This window comes from Lethenteron reissneri, chromosome 50, assembly GCF_015708825.2.
Source record: "Lethenteron reissneri isolate LAM-NWPU_2019-01 chromosome 50, ASM1570882v1, whole genome shotgun sequence".
Lineage (NCBI taxonomy): Eukaryota > Metazoa > Chordata > Hyperoartia > Petromyzontiformes > Petromyzontidae > Lethenteron > Lethenteron reissneri.
In genome coordinates, this window is record NC_083828.1 from 3,132,214 (window position 1) to 3,157,067 (window position 24,854).

The 24,854-nt window shown below is 50.7% G+C and overlaps 1 protein-coding gene across 2 annotated transcripts in view; it reads right to left on the bottom strand.

Moving 5' to 3' along the window:
* The window catches only part of LOC133355206 (aggrecan core protein-like), a 72,082-nt gene that overhangs the window by 10,155 nt on the left and 37,073 nt on the right, over positions 1–24,854 (bottom strand). Inside the window, exons 6-14 of one of the 2 annotated variants that reach the window (XM_061572567.1) lie at positions 23,911–24,393; positions 17,806–23,793; positions 6,817–8,061; positions 5,457–5,576; positions 3,504–3,617; positions 2,474–2,632; positions 1,993–2,075; positions 729–873; positions 308–490 (exon numbers count right to left, since the gene is read on the bottom strand). In XM_061572567.1, the coding sequence (XP_061428551.1) occupies positions 308–490; positions 729–873; positions 1,993–2,075; positions 2,474–2,632; positions 3,504–3,617; positions 5,457–5,576; positions 6,817–8,061; positions 17,806–23,793; positions 23,911–24,393 (8,520 nt within the window). Of the gene's footprint in view, positions 1–307; positions 491–728; positions 874–1,992; positions 2,076–2,473; positions 2,633–3,503; positions 3,618–5,456; positions 5,577–6,816; positions 8,062–17,805; positions 24,394–24,854 lie in introns of both variants that reach the window. The other variant, XM_061572566.1, reaches the window with a different exon arrangement.

Genomic DNA, 24,854 nt, shown 5'->3' on the forward strand with positions numbered 1-24,854 from the left:
AAAAAGTGAATCTTATAGTCCGTGGAACACAGTAATTGTATTGATGATGGCAATGTGAGCTTTGGAGTTTGTGTGTCCTTGCCGTGGTCGCGAAGATTTTTCTCCGGGTCCCCCGGTTTTTCCGTCCACATTTATAAACATGCGTTTAAGAGCTGCTATAAATTTCCACACGATCAGCCACTTCGTTGAGCAATAATTTGTGGCCAGGTCGCTTCTGAAAAAGAGCTACATAGCTCAGTGGGCCCTTACCCAGTAAAAATAAAAAGTAGTTTAGAGTGTATTTAAGCGAGGTTCGCCCAAGACTCACGGTTGATGCAGGTGATGCGCGGCTCGTCCCACTTCCCGTCTGGGTGGCAGCGGATGACGGGGAAGTGCCTCTGGATGAAGCCCTCGCGGCAGTGGTAGCGGACGATGGCGTTGATCTCGTAGCGGCTTTTGAGTCGCCCGAACGTCATGGCGTTCTCCACGATGGGCGGAGGCCCGCAAGACACTGCCAGGGTGGCACGCACGCACGCGCAACACGCACGGTGAGAGCGGGAATCAAACTCCGGTTTCCAGGTTTGTAGCGCAGTAGGCTAGCTCCTGCACCACTGCTCCACACGGTGCATGCGCACGCATACATACAACGATTCGTTAAGAGATGTAAGTGGCATTGTAATACTGCTCATGCACAAAAGTGGAAAAGGTAAGGGAAAAAGGTCCACCACGTTCTGGATTTGAACTCTCACCCGCTCCGCGCTTGCACGTGTAGGGGAGGTAGTAGTTGCAGGGGACGTCGTTCCACTGGCCGTCCTCATGCCAGATCATCACCACGCAGTCCTCGCCGTCAAAGAAGAAGCTGTCAGGTTGAGCTGGCCTCCAGTTTTCGTATTGCTGCGAAATGCGTTTTCAATCAAATTGTTGAATTTACAGGGATGGTGGCGGGGGGGGGGGGATAGGATGATGAATTGGCATTCATAGGGGCACCTGGCTTAAAAAGTAAAAGCACCTCACATCGCATCGTATCTCCATGCAACTGAAGGCAGAGGAGCGACGCTCACAACAATGAACGGAGTGCCGGGCGGCTAAAATGCAGCAAGTTGGCAGAGTAGGGGGTACAGCTGGTGCATCTACCAGTCACCTCACTCAGCCAACCCATGGCACCTGGGTCTGTCTCATGACCTCCTGTCAGCGAGCCTTTGACACTTTACGTAGACTCAAAGTGCACCTGGCCTGGCACAGGTGTAGTGGTGACGTCACCGTCACTGAGTGGCGAAAGGCGAGTGTTGGTATTGGTGTACACAGCACTAGGCTGTAAGTGATTTTTTCCCCCTTCAGATTAAACAATAATCGAGACACGCATCAATTGGCCCACTATCCTTTGAATAACATCGTGGGATATGTAAATTCCACTGTGACACTGTCGTGTACTGTTAGCACCCCACGCTATGATCCGAGCTAGCCGGGTTCGAATAATGTGGAGTGACACCCGACACAGTGGGCTTCAACAAATCGGAGTCTTTGATTCCTTAGGCAGGACACACACAGAGGTCTTCCAGTATTCCCTTTGCTCCAAGCGTCTCGAGATTTCACGTCTCTCCCCCCCCCCCCCACTTATGTATCTCTCGTGCCGCTTTCTCGAACGTTCCTTGACCCCCTTTCCCTCCAGCCAATCACCGTCCCACTTTTTCTCACGCATCCCAACCAACCTACCTGTCAATCATCCTCCATTTTCCGTTCTTTCCATTTAGTGTTTCTCCACCAATAAACTCAAACTCGCCGCCTCTCACCAGGCCCGTGAAGCGCCAATCAGAGGGCTTGCTTTTACGTTCCTGATCATCCGTGTCACGTGGTGTCCACCACGTCAGATGAGCGTCGTTGTCAGTGAAACAATCGCCACAAAATGTAAAGGATGTAGAATTGATATCAATACCGGCTCACGGCACCGTGCACAAATACTGCACCAGTCCAACGGTCAGATGCGTGATGTTGTACTGCAATGGCTGTACCCACCAGGGTGTGTCCGTCGCTCCAGCGGAAGTCATGCTCAAACATCTTGTCGTTGAGACCGATCCACTGGTAGTCCTGGGCCATCCCTGTCTCGACACGGCGCCAGGCAGAAACAGCGACACGACTTGAGTCGACACGTGCGCGTGCTCGTGTGTTTGCACGAGTGTGCGTCTCGATTTAAAGCTTTCGTGACCGCAGGGATTCATATTCTTGGCTCTTTCGGTAAAGTCACGTAGAAGGGAAATGAGAAAATAATAAAAATAAAACAATAAAATTCTCACGACGATTCGATTGCAACACAAGCAATCGTCATCAGGTGTGAAAACCACAGCTTGTGTCGCAATCGAAACGTCGTGAGAATTTATTATTTTTATTATTATTTTATTATTTCCCTTCTACGTGACTTTACCGAAAGAACCACACACGCTCGTACGCACAGAGGCGCGCGTTGCATTTTGCGTGGAGCTCAAAAAAGGGCCCTCACGGTTTATGAATCGCTGCTCTTCCGACGACAGGATGCTGGCCAGGTGAGAGCCGTGCAGTCGGCAGTCGCGCTCCGCGTCCTCCCAGTTGCGCCGTTGCGGGAAGAAGTTGTAGCAGTGTCCCTGGAACTTCTGCCACCCGACCTCGCACTGTTGCGTGTCTGCGACGCAGGCGGTGGCGGCAGCAGCAGCAGCAGCAGGAGGGAGGTGAGAAGGGGACAAAGAGGTGGTCAGAGATGGTGGCACGCGGCCACACGTGTATGCCCGTCAAACACTTTTCAGTGCCTGCCTCATTACAGACCAATTTAGCCCGTATCGAAACGGGCTGTACGCCGTATGGACCTGAAAACTCAATTTTTCCTGCACAAGAATACGGGGTAAACCGTGTGGGTTGACAGGTGTGCACACGTCAAAAAGGTCACGGTGAAAAATAACAATCATGCCCTCCGCCCCACTCCGTTGTTTGTAAAATTCGGTAATCACCTTGAATGCACGTGACGGGACACTGCTTGGAAAAAGCAGGTGTTGCTTGCTTCTGCTGTGAGGTTAGCACATGATGATGGGGGTACAACAATGAATTATTGAATCTATCTGTGCGGTGCTTTTAGTGTCACCTCCTCTTATGTGTGGGGTTTCTCCAGGTACTGTATTCTGGTTACCCTCCCCCTCAACATCCAATGCAAGACCTCCCCTCCCTCCGGAAACAGGTCTTTAGTGAGGCTTTCCTGGATATGTAATGGGCGTGATTATTATCAGTGCTCCCTGTACTGTCACCGTATTCTCCAGATTATAAGTGACACTTTTCCCCCTGTACATGAAAGCCAAAGTTGGAGGGTGCGTCTATTAGAGTCTGGCATCTGCGTGTGTGTGTGTAAGACCACATTTGGGACCTAAGGCATTCCTGAAAGTGGCCGTTGATGGGAGATCACATTCAATGCAGTCTCTGATGACGCATTTGGACATCGGACTGACAAATCGGCCTCTTTGCCCAACCGACAACGCGGCTAAACGATGCGACTGAGCAAAACTCACCGAGCTCACACAGGGGGCCGCCGTAGCTGGGCAGGCACAGGCAGGAGAAGGAGTGGATGCCATCCACGCACGTGGCTCCGTTCCGGCACGGGCTGGAGTGGCACTCGTCAATGTCTGCAACACACACCACCGGCGCACGACGCGCGTTAACGACGGCGACTCTCGTGTGATGCAGAGAGAGAGACACACACACATGGACACTTCTTCTTTCGTACGGCTGCTGACTTAGATGCAGAACGACGACGACAATTTCAAATGCAGGTGGTCAAGCCCAGACAAGCGCGTCAGGGGTAGCGCGGTGCATCGCTGTGACGTCTCCTTCGTATTTGTCGATCGGGGCATTGCGTCGTTCTACGTTGTACTCTGTTTTGGATGACCACGGTCGCACACTGAACACGCCGAAGTGTGCATCAGGCGTCTGCATCTCCCATGGTTTGTGCAACTACGATTTAGGGTGGATAGTGGGCTTCGTGGAAGATCAAGCCCACGGATCCTCTTCGTTGAGTCTTTAACAACGTGTTTGTTTGTGGGCACTGAGGAAGGGAGACGAGAGAGAGAAAGAGAGAGAGACGGGGAGTGCTTGAAAAAGATGCCAAAGACGAGGGACAACGCTGAGATGGAGGTTGGGAAAATCTCGCCGAGAGAAAGGAGGCGGAATGTAGAGGTCAGATCCTTCGTGAAGGGCTCCTCGTTCTCGAGAATGGCGACGGAGGCGCGTGCCCCCGACGGTTTGGGCACGTGTTGATAAGAGGCGAGGAAGACGGTGTCTGCAGGGCTTACGGAGATGCCTTCGTTACAGGGCAGAGGGAGCAGAGAGGGTGGCACCCGAGGGTGCGGTGGGAGGGAATCGGTGGAACGAGGTGCGATGACAGTGGACGTGACACGTGGAGAATCTGTCAGGGGTTATGCCAGCTGAATGGGAGGGGGGGGTGGAGCGGGTGGGGGGTGACCGATTGTTCCACCTCAACCAATCCGATTCACAGACGTCTCTCCTGCATATTCTTGGGTTTTTTCGGTAAAGTCACGTAGGTAAAAAAATGAAAATTAATAAAAGTAAAATAAAATAAAAAATAGATAAGTATTTAATTTTACTTTTATTTATTTAATTAAAAAAAATTTACCTACGTGACTTTACCGAAAAAACCCAAGAATATTAATCCTTGCAGTCACGAAAGCTTCAAATCTAGAGTCTCTCCTGCAACCCGTCACGTCCCGCACGAGGGCCAGCCAGGGGCCAGCCATTGGAAATCAGTGGGGCATCTGTGATTGGATCAGCGTTGCACTCTGGGCAGCGGGTTCCACCTGACGCCCTTCCCCTCGGCAAAACACACGCGAGGTGGCGCTCCATCACTGCGCTCTGGGGGGAAAAAATCCAGCTGGCTCAAACCGCATGTACTCACTCCTGATAAAATTATACATCGCGTAGCTCAGAACTGGGGGGGGGAGAGGGGGACGGTTGGACAGAGCCAAATAAATACAAATCAGATTACATGATGGGATTTGCGTGCAATCATAGGGGACCAGGCTGGGACCATCACCGGCCTTAATCTGTAAGCGGCTGCCTGGCTTTGAATGCCAAATCTCGGCAGGTCTGGCTCTGTGCCCTGACACCCTGACGCAATAGCCATATCCAACGAAGCCGCTCAGCCAGTGGTAGTGCTGCCCGATAGCGGGGCCCTAAATGAACTCATTAAAAACAAATGTGAATGTATAAAGCGCCCTTAAACGATCGTTCACAGGGCGCTATGCATGGAAAAGGCGGGAAACGGTTTAACGTCAACCGAGGGAAGAATGGATGCGGTATAGGGTGGACCATGAGTATTCTTAGGTTTTTTCGGTAAAGTCACGTAGGTAAACGTGACTTTACCGAAAAAAACCTAAGAATATGAATCTTTGCAGTCACGAAAGCTTCAAATCTGGACCATGAGTGTGAGTTCGAGAGAGAGGAAGCACCGATTTGGCAGGTGTCGCCCGTGTAGCCGAGCGCGCAGTGGCAGACGTGGAGTCCCCCGTCCGTGTCCGTGCATGTAGCTCCGTTCAGACACGGCACCTCGGAGCAGGAGCCCTGCATGGCTGCGGCAAGGAGTTCAGAAGACACGGTGAAGGCACAAACACTGCCCGAGTTTCTCACGCCATTTCAGTAGTGCGCGTGTGCACGTCAGCAGTACTATTTTACCTTTTTGTAATTTCATCAGGTAAGGCCCACTTGAGCTATAGAGGCGACCTGGCCAAAAGTGATAGCCTAACGAAGTGGCTTGTCGCGTGGACATTTCTCGCAGCCAAATACAGTTGGGTACACGGCAGTTCGGCGGCGATCGGCGGTTCACCCGTGGTCAGGCTCAGGATGGGTCCTGCCACATCTTCCAGGACGTCTGGACAGCTTGGAAGAGTAGGCCAAATATAATCTCGAGAGGCTCGCTCTAGCGGTGGTCCTTTCACCAGCGGCGGCGTGAACAACTAATTTCAGGGCAGTGCATTCATCTTCTTGGTTCTTTCGGAAAAGTCACGTAGAAGGGAAATAATAAAATAATAAAAATCAAAACATCATAAAATAATTCTCACGACGTTTCGGCCACAACGCAAGCAGCCGTCCTCAGGTGAAGAACAGGTCTGTCGGAAAGACAGCGTCTGACAGACCTGTCACGTAGAAGGGAAATAATAAAATAATAAAAATCAAAACATCATAAAATAATTCTCACGACGTTTCGGCCACAACGCAAGCAGCCGTCCTCAGGTGAAGAACAGGTCTGTCGGAAAGACAGCGTCTGACAGACCTGTTCTTCACCTGAGGACGGCTGCTTGCGTTGTGGCCGAAACGTCGTGAGAATTATTTTATTATGTTTTATTTTTATTACTTTATTACTTCCCTTCTACGTGACTTTACCGAAAGAACCAAGAAGATGAATCCCTGCAGTCACGAAAGCTTTAAATCGAAAAATCCAGGCTTTGCCTTTACTCTTTACACGTACACGGGTAGCCCTCTGTCAGTCCACTGCTGGATGAGGGCCTCCGTGCGGGTTGGTAAATGTGAGGGGGGGGGGGTGGCTGCACTGCCCTGCACTGCCCACAACGCCTATCGCATGGTGGTCACTCAAACAAGCACCACCCAGGCTCTAACCTGCTTAGCTACCGAGAGCTGGTGAGATCTCGGCCACATTCAGGGGGATTAGGCGCTGCTTCTCTTGGCAGCGGTGGAGAATTATAATCATCGAATGAATCATCCATTTCATATATAATTCGAATTCGTACTTGGTGAAAAACGTCACCAAAGGCACCGGAGACTAGAAACAACAAATGCAGCGGTTGCACAAACCTCTCAGAGTCTCCGAGATGGCTTCCTCCACCACTGGAGAGCTCTCCTCCGGCCCCAGCTCCTGCTGCACGTCCGCTCTCTCCGTCGTCACCACGGCGTCCTCCGCTCCATCGACGCCGCCGCCGTCGCGATCCTCGGCGACGCTGCCCTCCGTCACGCCGAGGGGTGCAACGGTCGTCTCCGGAACGAGGCCGGAGGCAACCTCGGTCTCCGCGGGTGGGGAGGGTGGCGCCGTCGCGAAGACAACGACGCCGCTGCCGTCTTCGGGACTGGGTGCTGGGGTGAGGAACTGCCCGGGCTCCACGGCGCTGTGGTCGGGGATGAGTAATTCTGGGACATCCGGAACGGGAGTGGATCCAGATTCTGGACCCTCAGCGGAGCTCTCGTTGAGCTGACTCGGAAGTCCTTCGACCGGTGGTGCGACGATCGACACGACCTCCTCCTCCTCCTGCTGCTGCTGCTCATCTGGCGTCGACCCCACGGTGATGCCGCTCGTCTCGTCAGGAACCAACGCCGGCGGGATTTCCGGCAGAGCGGAAGGCACCGCACCCACGGTGGAGGCCTCTCCATAAGCGACGCCCGATCCAATTCCGGACGACGCCTCGGTGGTTGAGCCTTCGGCCGAGGTCAACGGGTGCTCGTCCGAAATCCCCGGTACGAGGTGCTCCTCTCCGTACGGAATGACGTCCACCGGTGGGGCGCCCTCCACCAAGGTCTCGTTCTCCTGGCCGCTCTGCGCCAGTCCCCAGTCCTCCCCCTCCACCACGGGGCCCTCCGTGCTGCCGCTGCCCTGCTTCATGACGCCCGTCTCACCGAGAGACTCCGCAAAGTCGTCGTCTCCCGACGCCACCGGCACGAGCTCCGCCCCTTCCTCGTCTCCGTCCGTCCCCGACCCGGCGGCGGTGGCGGTGGTCGCGACGACCGGGACGACCTCCCCGGAGCCCGGGTAGAGCTCTCCGCTCTCGTCCTCCTCGGGCGGAACGGACTCGACGCCGGGCGTCAGCGACGGCGGTGCCACCCACTCCGGGTCGAATTCGCCGGCGCCCGACGCCTCGTCCGGCAGCGCGGGCATGGGCTCGGACGACGGCCGGGCGGGCACCTCGGTGGTGGGGCCCTCTCCCGGAAGCGTGGGGCCGGGGGGAGCGGGCGGGACGTCGCTGGGTCCCTCCCCTGACGGCAGGCCTTCCTCGCCGGTTGGCAACGCGTGCTCGCTCTCGGGCAGCGGCCCCTCGCCAGATGCAAGCCCTGCCGAAGAGAAGCGCCAGAATTACGTCTTGGGTTTTACCGGCGGAATTAGCAAGATTTTACGCGGCGACATCGGGTCAACGTTGGCACGCGCGGTTGTAACTGTTGGGCCAACGTGGGCCTCAACGTTCCATGTTTACTGGTTGCCCATTATGAGACGTATTCATGTACTGCTTTCTCGCACCATCGTCGCGTATTGTACAGTTTACGCGATGTTCGTTTGTTGCAAGAAGCGTGTGCGGCGACGTTTATTTATTCAGCTCACGGACAGACGGGCGGAAACCGCATTCGGGCGGCGGCGTCCCGGTGTCTCATCGGGCCTCCTCGTCGCTCCGCATTTTTGTTCTGTTGTCTTAAAAGACGCCGGCCTCAGCGAGGCTCTCTGCCACATGAGCAACTCTCGCTGTGGTCCCGAGCAGTCAGAGCAGGAGGCTGCAAAGCCACGGACAAGCGCCCTAGTGTTTTGCTTAAACCAATGTACGGTTACACCCGTCCTGAACAAACAGTGCCGGGGGCTTTTCTTAAGCTCACACCCGCATCTATCATTGTCACCGCCAAAAGCTGCAGTGGAAGCATAAAAACATAAAAACACACACAAACTGAGCCGGTGTTCATGGGGGTGATGGTTTGAATTATTGTGGACATTGCCAAGGCGATCCATCTGCAGTGCAGCGGACAATGAAAGGCCCCCATGATGTAATTCGCAAGAGCAGACCGCTCTTGTGTGTCCATGGGAAATCCCAGACTGTGAAAATTAGTTCCAATTAGTGTGTGACAATTAGTGCCTATCGCCGGATATGTTGACTACCTCGCCTGGTATACAGGAGGTCATGGGTTCGATCCCGATCCTGACGATACCTGTACATTTGGAGTTTGCATGTCACACTCTCTCTCTCTCCCCATAGTCGCGTGGGTTTTTCTCCGGGCCCTCCGGTTTCTCCCTCCACATTTTGAGTATTCGGCTGCACTAAATTTCCCTTCGTTTGGGCTATCACTTGTGATGGCCAGGTCACTTTTGAAAATAAAGCTATGGTGGGTCTTACCTGCTACAATAAAAATAGAAAACACACGCGCACACAGCGACCGCATTATAAGATGCATCACCCCCCCACCCAACTATGCCTTTAGAATACAGGGGAAGAAGTACCCCTTACAGTGTATGTATTTTGAACACAAACAGGTATTATCTTGGAAGCAGCAACAATGATTGCAGAATAATGCCGGCTGATGTCACTTGTTTAACGGCGCACCGGTCCACTGATCCCTCTTTCGCAAGGGGCAATGTGAGGAGTGTAGTTCCGTTCTTACTATTATTACTTTCCTATTTAATTGCAGGCCATTTGGGAATGTAAAAATGTGGACTCTTGCACCAGCAAAGCAGAAGACAGGAGGAATCGCTGCCTTCGAGACGAAAGCCTTCCAGAGCATTATTGAAGATTCTCATTAAAAGCGTGCAACAAAAGAAGGAAGATCTGCAAACAGTAGGCAGACACTCAAGGCTACGAAGCAGAGGTCGCAACCGGGTACCCGATACCCGTACCCGGCAGGGTACGGGTACGGGTAGACCGTGAGTCACTGGTGAGTAACCGTTTGTCACTCATTTCCCAACGTCTTGTCTCTTCTCACAATTCAAGTTCCTAGAATCAACCCACCCGTGCCTGCAACATGGCTTCATCCCAGAGGTCACAATCAGGTACCCGATATCCGTACCCTACCCGTACCCGGCCGGGTAAGGGTAAGGTACGGGTATGGCCGGGTACGGGTACGGGTAACCGTTTGCGACCTTGGTGCAGCCGGGTATGGGTACGGGTAAGAAATCAAAACCCGTTTGCGACCTCTGCTACGAAGTCAGGTCAAGTGCAGGCAGCCGCAGTGCTTCAGACGGGCAACCAGGACGAATGGTGACTGGCTGTAACGGACGGGGTGATGGAGGGAACACTGGTTAGTGCTAGGGGAAGACCATAATCTGATTAACCACTGGACGGAGGTCGTCTCAGCTGAAAGACGCAGCGATGGACAGACAGAGACACCGCACACACAGACATCGGTGAAGGATACGGTCAGGCCCCCAACCTCGCTAAATGCCAAGAGATGTTAAGAAAAGATACCGCAATGCCCTCCGCTGTACACATCCCGCGTAAATACACAGAAGGCACGATTTGCTGTGATAAACACTTAACAGCACACACACACACACGCGGGGTGATTAAAGCAAGCGCTGTGAGATTTTGTCGGGATGCAAAGTTAATGGAGACAGACGTGACATTGAAATAATGTTTTACTTGCCAATTTAGCGGCAGGGGTACAGTGGCTCTTTTAAGATGGATATTATGTTTTTTTTTATTCTCGGCAGAGACTTGTGCGTTGCGTAAAGCGAGGGTTTTGAACGGTGCCGGTCCCTGGGTGGCCGAGTGTCACAAAGAAGAACGTTTATCCCTTCGCCTGCCGCAATGCCACGTGGCTCTCCTGACACAACAAACACGTGTTTAATTCAGACGTTTTCCATAAAAAACAACCCACCCGTAAAAAAAAACGTAACGGAACAGCTCGCAAAAATGAGCATCGGCCAGGAAAATCAAGACGGTGTAACATTTAGTAGGTGAGCGATGGAATTATTTTTGGCTGGCTTTTCCACGGCAAAGCCTGCCCAGAGATTGTTGCAAAGCCATAGTGGGTGCATTAATGCCACTTCTGGTTGGAGGAGGGGGGGGGGGGAGGCAATGGAAGGCGGCTTTAGCCGGGTGCTGCAGCGTCATCAAACAAAGTTGCTACCGGCACACAGAGCCGCTCTGTAACCTAATAAAATAAACTTTTTTTAAATTAATTTTTTTCCCACTTTTGCTATTTTCTCCCCAATTTTAACACCCGATTGTGCTACATGCGTCGCGTCACGAGATGAAGGGCCCAATCTGAACTCTCGCAGAGCAGCGCAGCCCACGGAAGTGGATATCACAGAACTGCCTCTGAGATTCACTCAGGTGACCTCTGGTCTACATACAGTAGAGGGCAACACGAATGAAACAAAGCGTAAATGTATTAACCGGCAAAAAAAAATAGTATTAGGATGAGAAAATGTGGTTTGCAATGGAATCAAAGTGGGTGATCAATATTACGTGTTGAGACTTATTTTGGGACCTCTTTTTGCTGTGCCTTCAAACTGCTGAAATAAAGGAAGGAGTCTTATTTGTTATTTCTCTGTGGAGAGTTATCGAGTCAAATAAAATGCTACCCTTTCGACACTGCTTGATGCACTTCAGAAGGCACTGTTTGTCAACAACAACAACAACGTTTGGGTTACTTTGCACACACACAGATATCTGCCGTGAAAGCTACCACTCTTCTCCACCAAATAGAGGGACGAGATAAACACCGCTTCCTTTCCAGATTTCTCTCTCCGCATAGTAACAAAACTACCTTTTACGCAACTTATCGGCCGCACGGCTTTCTAGCAGTGCGTCTTATCAGCAGCAAAGGTTATCATGTCTCCTCGCCATATATGTCTTCCCCATATCATACTTTACATCTACATGTTTTATCTTGTGATTAAAATTCTCTGCAAGGACACTTAATCATTAATGTGTCCACAGACAGTCGTATTGTTTGCCTTCACGAGCCACTTGCCCGAGGTAACAACATTACAATCTGAAGTTTGTTAACCGGCGGTGGTGGTGGCTTGGGGAGGCCTTTGTCTAGCAGTGGATTGACCTTGGCTGATGATAATAATGATAAATGCAGTAAATGAAGTAACCTGGCTGACTGAAAGTCAGGTGTAACTAATATCTCTGAACGAATTGCGAATGGATACCATGGGTCTCAACCCTGGGTTCTTCCCAGACCATTACGATGGTTCTCAAGTGTAGCGAGTCGATGTTCTCAGCCTGGCGACCAGGCCAAGAACAAGAGACAATAGAGCAAGAGACAATAGAGCAAGAGACAATAGAGCAAGAGACACTAGAGCAAGAGACAATAGAGCAAGAGACAATGGAGCAAGAGACAATGAAGCAAGAGACAATGGAGCAAGAGACAACGGAGCAAGAGACAATAGTGCAAGAGACAATAGAGCAAGAGACAATAGAGCAAGCGACAATGGAGCAAGATACAATGGAGCAGGAGACAATGAAGCAAGAGATAATAGAGCAAGAGACAATAGAACAAGAGACAATAGAGCCAGAGACAATAGCGTGTTCGGTCAACAGGTGGGTATCGAGCGAACTGCTGCAAAGTCGAGTGGCTGTGTAGGACCGACCCCTTGATGGACGTTGGCCATAGGTCTGCGATGTCACTTCTCGGTAGCTCTGCGATGCAAAGGCCGGAATTTGCTGTCATTTAACAAGTTCAATTGTTACTCTTGTGCTCAAATAAGTGGTTTTATTTTATTACAAAGGCTTAGAAAATTGATGACAAAGGTACAAACTTACACCTTTAAAAATAAAACCAGGCCCGAAAGGGTGCACCTCCTGAATGTTTGAGATGTGCTCTGAGGACAAAATAAAAAATCAGCAAAAAAATAAACAAGATCAGCGTCCTCCAATGGCAGCTCTGATCGGTCTCCAATTGAGAAAAAAATTGGGAAAATTTGGAGCACATCTGTGGGGAGTATGGCAGAATGTTCAAATCTCCTGTGATTAATACTTAAAATGCATACAGCGCTGCATTATGCTAAAAAAAAGGTTTGTCTTGGCATTGACGTAGTTTGAGACAACATTTCCAAAATACAACGATCCCAGGATTTGCAATTCCTCTCCAATGGCTCCATATGGTCGTCAGACCGATCGTGTGAATGGACGCATGCCACTAGACTTTGAGAAGCCATCAACGTCCTAGACAAAACACGCCCTTGCAAAAACACGCAGCGATCGAAATTATTCCCAGAAAGGCCACGTAGTGAGAACTGGGCGAATGTAGTTGCCAAAGTTGATATCCTGTCGAGGCGTTCAATATGACATTTTTTCCCCCCCACTCAAAATACAACTTGGAATTCTGGAAGACAGGTGGCGAGTAAAAATATACTCTCTGACACGTGTCGGCAAGGTTCGATTCGGCAGGAAACAATAACACGCCACATGAATGGATCCCTTCTTGAGATTTCACGTACGCGTTTAATCCCAGAACGTTTATTTTGTAAAGCGTTTGCACGCGAGCGTGGATGGGACGCAGCGGTGTGCTGCTTTGGGTTCCGCGTCACAATCCGGGGAAGCTGGGTAACGATTCCTGGACGCGCCCGCCACCAGTAGCAAGGGCTAAATGCACGTGGCGTGGATCTCCCTGAGGATGACTCAGCCTCAAGTGACTTCCCGCAGCGGTAATGTGTCAGCACCAATCAGCAATAGGGAGACAAGAGTCGTCAGACACGATGCTGACCACAACATCCACCCTTTTGCGCGATGCTAGTGGATTAGGTGATCGCCAACAGCACTCGGCCCGCTATCTTTCGGGCATCGATAAAGTGAATGCTGCCCTTGGAAAGTCAATTGTGCTCGTCTGATTTCTACAGCGCCTGCCATAGAAATGTGGAATTTACACCATTGGCTCAAGGCCACCAAGAGAGGATTGGCACAAGCTGATGGTGATTTGAGCAAGGGAGACAATGCTTAATTTGACAGCACTTTATCCGATAGCCTCAGGCTCTCAGTGGGAGATCTGTGTGTGTCTTTGTGCTCGTGTAAGTGTGCGCGCACGCGCGTGCCTCCACGCACGCGCCTCCAGCTTGCACCACCGCACACGCGCGACAAGCCACGTCTGTTCGCCTGGAGGGCACAGATGGCGAGCGCCGATGCCAACGCCACCCGGGTGAACGTGGCCCACCGCAGACATTTGTTTTTACGTAATTCCCTCTACTCAAACGGGCCGATTATGAGCGCCGGTTAGAGATACGCAACGGCTCTGCTGGTGGGTACGCACGCACTATGAAGGCGGCCTCTTCTCCCGTTTCAAATAAATAAAGAAAGCAGTAGCCCGTGACACTGGCAGCATTGGGGAGTTGGTGCGAGCGAAGGGGCCAGGGTGGGATCGGGGACTTCGTGTGCGTGGAAAATCACCGAACCCAGTGAGCCGCGCGTGAAAGGGATGTTTTGTTCGCAGGCGTTGGCACACAGTTACCTTACAAGGTGACACTCCGCCGCAAAACAGCAAATAAAATCACGTGGAAAACGAAACGTGTTCGTGTCTGGCTTGAACGCGGCGCAGGCCGGAGCACTTTCACCTTGGCGCTGCAACGTCCTGTAATAGCTCCCCTCCCGCTGGGCCCTCTCTGACTTGTCAACAAATCTCCACCCGACATCCACCAAGGGTTTGAATGGCTGGGTTGATACAAAATCACAGGTGCTCACCTTGAGGCGCGACGCCATGCGACATTGTACCTCTGAGGGGGAGTACGTCATTTGTGTTTTTTTTGTTTTTGTTCAATTCATGGAGCACTTGTTTATTTTACGAAAATGTCATCAAATGTAATTGCAATCGCGGTGGCGTAGAATGTTAACTTCCTCGTCTGGTCTGCACGAGATCGAGAGTTCGAAGCCGACCCTGACACCTGTATATTTGGAGTTTGCGTGTTCTTCCCGTGGTCGCGTGGATTTTTGTCTGGGTCCTTCGGTTTTTCCCTCCCCATTCAGAAACTTGCGCTTCGAGTAATTTGATTGCTATAAATGTCAAATGATAATCCATCATTTGTGATAGCTAGGTCGCTTCTAAATAAATAGCTATATATATAGCTCAGTGGGCCTTACCTGCTAAAATAAAAGGTAAAAGTTTTTTTTTTCTATCTGCTCAGCCGTCGGCGCGCTCATTCGTGAGTCGGTTTGGAATGAGTCCCCAGTTCTCCAACTTCAACCGCGGTGCCGCGTTCATTCATTCCGACAGGGGGGGTGTGTGTGTGTGTGCTGCAAGCGGCAATGGCTTGCTTGTGAGTGTTTCTTGCATAAGTGGGACCATTGTGCGCTGGGCCATAACGCAGAGCCCGCATGTGACAATCGTCCTCTCTAAAGTGACTTCCTGCTCAGCGACTATTGAGGGCATTGGCGCTCTCATCTCCTGTTTACAGCTCTGAGCCAGTGGAGGAAATCCCCCGCATTGCTGCGGTGGGGGCGAGTCTATATCCGCAGGACAATTTACCGCAAAGTGGTACCTATTTTATTGACCTTCCGAGAAAAATGATGGGCCGAGTCAACCACCCACCCCCCACGACCAGGACTTGAACTCGTGACCTAAGAATTGACGAGCATCTCGCTCTAAGCTCACAAAACCCCGTTTATTTGCAGAAGAGATAATCCCAGTCTCTCTCACCTGAGCAAATAAAGGCCGGCTGGAGCGGAACTGAAATGTGCAGCTGAGCTCTCGCCCCACAAATGAAGGCCTCTCTCCATCCATTTCAGCCGCCCTCAATGGGAACTGTCATAAGTGACGCAATACCGTGTCAAGGTGTGATAGTCACATGTTGGTTTATAAATGTGTGCAGGATACTTTAATCCCCCTTTCCCGAGCATGTGCGATGTGTGTTTAAGAAAGCAAATCGACTGATGTCTATACCGAAGATCAACTTAAGTTGACTTTTGAATGACTTGATAATTATTTAATAGTTTTTTTGTTGCCATTCCGACTGCAGGTATTGTGGTCAATGCAAACATGACTCCTTGTAAAAAAAAGGTGTCAGTTTTGTTGCCAGATAAAAGGGATTCTCATATTTTGCTACTGGCAAAGGAGGTTCCAATGGTGGTGATGACTTGTTCGTCTCCAGTGTGACCCAGCCAAACCCACCACGTAATCATGTCGAGTTCACTGGACCGGGCTACATTGGTGAGGGCGGACCGGCAATTTATCTGCCACGAAGAATAAATTAATGCCTTTCGAGTCTGGACACGCACAAAGAAAGCTCTTTATGCCGTCGCATGAGCACGACCGAGGGAACGTGCTGTTCGTGAGCACCTATTAAGGTGAGCACAGCCCACAAACAAAACGGGGAGGATAGTTCCTCTAATGCAGACACACGCGCCTGTGAACCAGCCCCCCGAGTCGAACCTAGGGGAGGCCCAGGACCGGTTCAAATCATCGTCACTGGTGTTGGCCGTGAGCGGGAGACGAACTCGGGTCACCGGGTTCGTAGCAGAGAGCGCAAGCCGCTCCACGCACACAAAGATAAAGATCCCCCATATAGCCTTCACAGACTGTAGGGGCAAGTGCTGTTAGCGAGCACCTATGAAGGCCGGAACGGTACACGAGGGGGTGGGTGTCCAGCACCACGCCCGACCGCCTTTGTCTCCCTAGTGGCAATGTTTACACACCGCACCAGGTACTCATTTGAGGCTGAGTCGACCTAGGGGAGGCCCGGGACCGGTTAAGATAATCGTCACTGGTGTTGGCCGTGAGCGGGAGACGAACTCGGGTCACTGGGTCACCGGGTTCGTAGCAGGGCACGCAAGCCGCTCCACACACGCACACACACACAGACAGACGCACACACGCTCTGTGCAGCAAGTTCAATTGAGGCAAGGGCCGCTTGATTTCTTCATTGCCAGCACCAGGTGAAGCGAACGGGGCTACAGCAGTAGAACACGTCACGAATTCGGGGTTTTGTTGACGTGAACTCGAATGACCGCACGCGCTTTCGGGAGACGCAGGGAGCTTGCAGCAACTGAGCTCGTGGCGGTTCGCACTTGCGAGACAAAGACAAAGACCCCCCGTGTAGCCTTGGACAAGACCGCTGTTAGCAAGCAGCCCACGCAGGCTGGCACGGCGAACAAGGGGGTGGTGTGGCTAGCAGAGCACACACGGCCGCCTTTGTCGACCCCAGTGCTGATTGTTTACACGCCCTAGCAAGTATTCATTGAAGATGGGTTGACCTAAAGGAGGCCCAGGACCGACTTAGGGATTCGTCACCGATGTTGGTTGTCAGTTTAACACACCGGTGGACTAAAGTAGTGAACTATTTATTTGTCTTTAAATTTCGATTTAAAGCTTTCGTGACTGCAGGGATTCATCTTCTTGGTTCTTTCGGTAAAGTCACGTAGAAGGGAAGTAATAAAACAATAAAAATAAAACATAATAATAAAAAATAAAACATAATAAAATAAAATAATTATTTTATTTTATTATGTTTTATTTTTATTGTTTTATTACTTCCCTTCTACTTGACTTTACCGAAAGAACCAAGAAGATATTTATTTGTCTTTTATGAACCTGACACATGTTTTACTGTTTGGCCGTGTTGGGTGGTGGAGGGTTACGACACATTTATAAATAACGCGATCTAAACCCAAAAATGTTTATTATGATGTTGGTTGTGAGCGAGATTCGGACTCAGGCCATCGGGTTCGCAGCAAAGTGCCCTAACCAATGAGCCATTGCTTCCCTACTGGGCGTTCTGTACAAGGATTAACTTACCACAAATATCTCCTCACAATGTAACATCCGGGGGAAGGGGAAGCCTAAATTATTTTATTATAATCAATGTACTCTTTACCGAATAAAATAATTTTAATAAAATATTTTATTTTATTTCTAACTACGTGACTTTACCGAAAGAACCAAAGAGTATGGATTCCTGCAGTCACAAAAGCATCAAATCAAGATTCTAATCACTGTCTTCAGCGCAAACTAATGAATACTGTACTCCACTGAGTCCACGGGTTGTGTGCTTATCAGTTCAATAATAAAAGAGTTAAATGAACGTCTTGCCATTATTTTGGCTGCGTAAAACAAACGTGCAAGACAAATAAATCACCGTTGTGTGGGTTGGCAAGTAACGCTCACCGATTTCAATGCCGCTTTGCTCGGGCACCGTGAAGTCAGTGGGCAGCTGTGAGCCAGGACCCGACTTGAGCAGGAAGTCCCCAGAGAGGTCGTCCTCGCCGCCTGGCGTTCGCCCCTCGCCAACGCCACTCTCCCCGCCCTCTCCCAGCACCACAGGCGCCTCTGGTGCCTCCTCCGTCGCGCCAACGACTCCTCCCGGCTCAGCAACGCCCGAGCCCACGCCCACTTCCGGTTCCAGGACGGCCGTCGAGCCCGGCTCCGTTGGGTACGCCTCCATGCCGCTCTCCTGGCTCGGCACCGACTCCAAGACTTCCTCAGCAGCCGACAAATCTTGCTCCGGAACCCCGGATTCTCCGGGCACGCCGAGCTCCTCGTACGATTCTGGGACTTCGACAGTGATGGATACGGTCTCGTGTTCCGATTCCTCGGACTCGGGGAGTCCGGATTGTTCGGGGGCGAGGGAGCTACCGGGCTCTGCTGCGCTGCCGTCGTACGGGGTGTCTGTGGGCAGCGGGGCAACCTCCGGGTGTGGGGCGGCCATGTCAATGGACGTCTGGGGAAAGCCTCCTGCCTCCTCGGCCGAATGGTCGGCCTCGCCTGCGACCGGCAGTATTTCCTCCTCATGAGTGAGCTCGGGGACATCGATGGCGCTTTGTGACGTCTCGACTTCCCCTCGTACAATTTGCGACTCGTCCGTCTCGAGAAGGTGAGGTTCGCCGCTCGAGATTATAACCTGGGATGAACCGGCGTCTTCGGCACGGGCAATCTGCGACGTGTCGGTCTCCTCGTGAGTCGCAAGCGGGGCATCGAAGCCACTCTGAGGGGCGTCAGAGTCTTCTTCTGCAGTCACTCGATGTTCGCCGCTCGTTACAATATGAGAAGAACTGGACTCCCCTTCAGCAGTTTGGGATTCGTCGATTGCAACGTGAGGAATTATGAGCAAATCAGTGTCTTCGCGCTTTTCAGAAGAAACACCAAATTCACTGTCGGTAACGCGAGATTCTTCTCCACTCGTCACTACAGTTTCACCTTCAGCCATGTGAGACTCATCTACTCCGCTGTAAGGGACCTGGGGTGCTAGAGCGTCTTCATGAATGTCAGAAGGGACACCAAACCCACTCTCTGTAATGTGAGAATCTTCTCCACTTGCTATGGCAACGTGAGATGTTCCCGTCTCTCCTTTAACCATGTGAGATGCATCTACTCCACTGTGAGGGGCTCTGGGTGCTAGACTGTCTTCATGAATTTCAGAAGAAGCACCAATGCCGCTCTCTGTAATGTAAGATTCCTCTCCACTTGCTAATGGAATGTGAGATGTGTCAACTTCTTCAGAAAGGTGAGAGTCATCTCCTCCACTGTGAGGGGCTTGGGGTGCTAGACTGTCTTCATGAATGTCAGAAGAAACACCAATGTCGCTCTTTGTAATGTGAGATTCCTCTCCACTTGCTAATGTAATGTGAGATGTGTCAACTTCTTCAGAAATGTGAGAATCATCTACTCCATTGTGAGGGACCTGCGGTGCTAAACTATCTTCATGAATGTCAGAAGAGACACCAAACCCACTGTCCGTAATGTGAGGTTCCTCTCCACTTGCTAATGTAATGTGAGATGTGTCAACTTCTTCAGAGATTTGAGATTCATCTCCTCCACTGTGAGGGACTTGCGGTGCTAGACTTTCTTCATGAATGTGAGAAGAAACACCAATGTCGCTCTCTGTAATGTAAGATTCTTCTCCACTTCCTAATGTAATGTGAGATGTGTCAACTTCTTCAGAGATTTGAGAATCATCTACTCCACTGTGAGGGGCTTGGGGTGCTAAACTGTCTTCATGAATGTCAGACGGAACACCAAACCCACTGTCTGTAAAGTGAGAATCTTCTCCGCTTGCTACGGCGATGTGAGATGTCTCCGTCTGTCCTTTAACGATGTGGGATTCATCTACCCTCCCGTGAGGAGCTTGGGGCCCGAGAGTGTCTTCATGAATGTCAGAAGGGACACCGATGCCGCTCTCGGTAATCTGAGATTCCTCTCCACTTGCTACTACAGTATCGCCGTCAACGATGGGAGATTCATCTAGTCCAGTGTGAGGGACCTTGGGTGCAAGGGTGTCTTCATGAATGTCAGACGGAACAGCAATCCCACTGTCTGTAATCTGAGATTCCTCTCCACTTGTTAATGTAATGTGAGATGTGTCGACTTCTTCGGAAGATTGAGATTCATCGACTCCACTGTGATGGACACCGAATTCCCCTTCTACTCCATGAGAAACATCATCTCCACTTTCAACGATCTGAGATTCTTCTCCGGTTGCAAGAGCAATTTGAGATGCGTCGACTTCTTCGGAAGCTTGAGATGCATCTACATCACTGTGAGGGACTTGTGGTGCCAGACTGTCTTCATGAATGGCAGCAGAAACACCAACTCCACTTTCAACGATGGGAGATTCATCTACATCACTGTGAGGGACTTGCGGTGCTAGACTGTCTTCATGAATGTCAGCAGAAACACCAACTCCACTTTCAACAATGGGAGATTCATCTGCATCACTGTGAGGGACTTGCGGTGCTAGACTGTCTTCATGAATGTCAGCAGAAACACCAACTCCACTTTCACCGATGGGAAATGCATCTACATCACTGTGAGGGACTTGCGGTGCTAGACTGTCTTCATGAATGTCAGCAGAAACACCAACTCCACTTTCAACGATGGGAGATTCATCTACATCACTGTGAGGGACTTGCGGTGCTAGACTGTCTTCATAAATGTCAGAAGGAACACCAACTCCACTTTCAACGATGGGAGATTCATCTGCATCACTGTGAGGGACTTGCGGTGCTAGACTGTCTTCATGAATGTCAGCAGAAACACCAACTCCACTTTCAACGATGGGAAATTCATCTACATCACTGTGAGGGACTTGCGGTGCTAGACTATCTTCATGAATGTCAGCAGAAACACCAACTCCACTTTCAACGATGGGAAATTCATCTGCCTCACTGTGAGGGACTTGCGGTGCTAGACTGTCTTCATGAATGTCAGCAGAAACACCAACTCCACTTTCAACGATGGGAAATGCATCTACATCACTGTGAGGGACTTGCGGTGCTAGACTGTCTTCATGAACGTCAGACGGAACACCAAACCCACTGTCTGTAAAGTGAGAATCTTCTCCGCTTGCTACGGCGATGTGAGATGTCTCCGTCTGTCCTTTAACGATGTGGGATTCATCTACCCTCCCGTGAGGAGCTTGGGGCCCGAGAGTGTCTTCATGAATGTCAGAAGGAACACCGATGCCGCTCTCGGTAATCTGAGATTCCTCTCCACTTGCTACTACAGTATCGCCGTCAACGATGGGAGATTCATCTAGTCCACTGTGAGGGACCTTGGGTGCAAGGGTGTCTTCATGAATGTCAGACGGAACAGCAATCCCACTGTCTGTAATCTGAGATTCCTCTCCACTTGTTAATGTAATGTGAGATGTGTCGACTTCTTCGGAAGATTGAGATTCATCGACTCCACTGTGATGGACACCGAATTCCCCTTCTACTCCATGAGAAACATCATCTCCACTTTCAACGATCTGAGATTCCTCTCCGGTTGCAAGAGCAATGTGAGATGTGTCGACTTCTTCGGGAGCTTGAGAGTCATCGACTCCACTGTGATGGATACCGAATTCCCCTTCTACTCCATGAGAAACATCATCTCCACTTTCAACGATCTGAGATTCCTCTCCGGTTGCATGAGCAATGTGAGATGCGTCAACTTCTTCGGGAGCTTGAGAGTCATCGACTCCACTGTGACGGACACCAAATTCATCTTCTACAGCATGGGAAACATCTACTCCACTTTCAATGATGTGAGATTCCTCGCCGCTTGCGACGGGCACACGAGATGTTTTAACATCGCCTTCAGCAGTTTGAGACTTTTCAAACCCACTTTGAAGGATGTGGGATATGTCGGAGTTTTCATGAATTTCATGAGGTATGTCAGTGCCACTCTGTGATTCTTCTCCACTCACAACAGTAGTTTCAGTGTCTTCTCCAGCAATATGAGAAGCATCAACTTCACCATGAGGGACGAGTGGCACATCGACTTCTTCGTGAAGTTCATGAGGAGTTACAATTCCACTCTGTGAAATTTCTGATTCTTCTCCACTCGCGACAGCATCGTGAAATGTTTCCATCTTTTCTTCAGTAACATGAGCTTCATCTGTTTCACCGTCACCCACCTGGGACACGTGGTCGTCTTCGTGTGTCTCATGAAGCCCCTCTGTCCCACTGTATAATCCGGGCGATTCTTCTCCGCTCAGGGGGATGATGGAAGATGTATCGATTTCACCGTCAGCAGCATGAGACCCTTCGATGGCACTCTCGGAACCCTGGGACGCTGGCACGTCTTTGTGAATGTCAAGAAGAACATCAGCCCCGCTTTGATCATTATGAGAATCCTCTTCTCCACTCACAATGGCAGTGTGAGATGTGTCGGGCTGTCCCTCCAAAAGGGGAAATGTTTCAAGTCCGCTGTGAGGCACCGGAGATGAATCTGTTTCTTCATGGATTTCATAAGAAACATCGGTCCCACTCTGAGATTCATCTCCGCTTGAATGAACAATGTGAGATATTTCAGTCTTTCCGTCATCAACGTTAGATTCACCAATGCCGCTGTGAGGCACTTGGGGCACGTGAGTGTCTTCGTGTATCTCGTGAGGAGTTTCTGCCCCACTGTGCAGTATGACAGATTCCTCCCCACTCTCCGAGGAAATATGCGATGTATCAGTCTCTCCTTCAACAGTTTGGGAATCTTCAATCACAGTCTCGGGGACTTGGGACAAATCAATATCTTCATGAATTTCAGCAGCAGTTCCAGTTTCACTCTGCACAACATGAGCTTCTTCTCCACTTGTAAAAGCTTTGTCAGGTGTTTCAGTGTCTCCTTCAGTCACGTGAGATTCATCCGTTTCAATTTGAGCGACGTGGAACAAATCCTTTTCTTCATGAGTTCCTGAAGCAATCTCAGTCCCACTTTGTGAAACGTGATATCCTTCTCCACTTGAAGTAGAAATGTGAGATGTCTTGGTGTCTCCTTCAGTCATGTGAGATTCATCAGTTTGACCATGAGGGACATTCGACTGATCAGTTTCTTCATGAATTTCCGAAAGAATGTCAGCCCCACTTTGTGAAAAGTGTGATTCTTCTCCAGAAATGTGAGATGTTTCAACATCTCCTTCAGTCATGTGAGATTCATCAGTTTCACCATGAGGGACATTCGACTGATCAGTTTCTTCGTGAATTTCCGAATGAATGTCAGTCCCACTTTGTGAAAAGTGTGATTCTTCTCCAGAAATGTGAGATGTTTCAACATCTCCTTCAGTCATGTGAGATTCATCGGTTTCACCATGAGGGACATTCGACTGATCAGTTTCTTCGTGAATTTCCGAATGAATGTCAGCCCCACTTTGTGAAAAGTGTGATTCTTCTCCAGAAATGTGAGATGTTTCAACATCTCCTTCAGTCATGTGAGATTCATCAGTTTGACCATGAGGGACATTCGACTGATCAGTTTCTTCGTGAATTTCCGAATGAATGTCAGCCCCACTTTGTGAAAAGTGTGATTCTTCTCCAGAAATGTGAGATGTTTCAACATCTCCTTCAGTCATGTGAGATTCATCAGTTTCACCATGAGGGACCTGGGCCACGTCAATTTCTCCCTCAATGTCAGCGGGAGCATCAGTGCCACTGCGTTCAACGTGAGAATCTTCTCCGCTCATGACAGCAAAGTGAGACCCTTCAGCCTCTCCTTCCGCAATCTGAGAGTCATCAACCTCGCTGTGAGCTACAGTGGACAAATTGGTGTCTTCGCGAACTTCATGAGCTCCTGCTTCTTCCCGAGTCGAATCCGTTTGTCCATGCAAAACATGAGACGTCTCTCCGCCCGGCGCGTGAAACGTGCCCCGTTGTCCGTGGGCAGCCCCGGCTTTGGTCTCGGAATCTGCGGGGCGCGGCACCACGACGCCTTTGTGAGTCACGTGCTTCTCCGTCTCCACGTACACAAGGTGCGCACCGCGCGCGTCGCTCTGACGTCCCGGCGCAAATGTGTGCGCCCCACCTCTCCCTGCCGCCGTCGCTCCAGGCTGGAATACCCTCCTGTGTGGCGCATACACCACTCGCTCCACCTTCATCACTTGCCCGTCCGACGGTCCATCTTGGGAGCTCTCCAGCTTCCCCTCCGCGTGGCCTGCCAAGGTGACATCTGCGCCAACCCCAAATGCGTGTCGCTCAGAGGGGGCGCCGTGAACCTGTCGCGCTGTCGCGTTCTCGGAATCCTCGCCGGGGCCCCAAGAACTTCTGCTGCCCTGCGGTTGTTGGACGCTGTGGAAGAATGGGATGCTGCCCCCCGTGGCATCCGATGGGACGAACTGGCTGCGCTGCTCGGTGAGGTACTGCCGGTGCTGCTGGGGTTGGTAGGTCGCTGGACGGAGCTCCAAGCCAGAATCCCTGCCCGGAACGAACTCCAGCGACATCGTCATCTCCTCTCGCGGCAGTGCCGCCGCTGTGTCACCGAAAATGCTGCTGCCCTCGGTCTGGTGATCTGCACATGCAAGAAAGATCGGCGGAGAGCGCGTCAGTGCTGTGGCCATGGTTTTGCATGTTCCTTCTTTAGATGAACAGTCCTAAAGTGGTCTTTGAACAGTTACCCATTCGTAGATATTTAGTAATAGACGACTGCTTCAAAATTTACCGAAAAAATATGCATAGTCTTGTTTAAAGTAAAATCGTGAAAAGTTGCTGATGAATCTTGACTTAAAGCTTTCGTGACTGGAGGAATTAATATTCTTTGTGTCTCTCGGTAAAGTCACGTAGATAGGTTAAAAAAAGAAATTTCTAAAAAACTACGACGTTTCGATTGCAACACAAGCAGTCGTCATCAGGTGGAGAAAAAGGAGGGGTTAGCCTCTAAAGGCAAACTGTTTATAAAGGTGTCAGCAGCATGGGCAGAGGAGCTTATGTTAATGTGAGGGATTAAAAACGATGGGCCTCCTCATGTAGGGC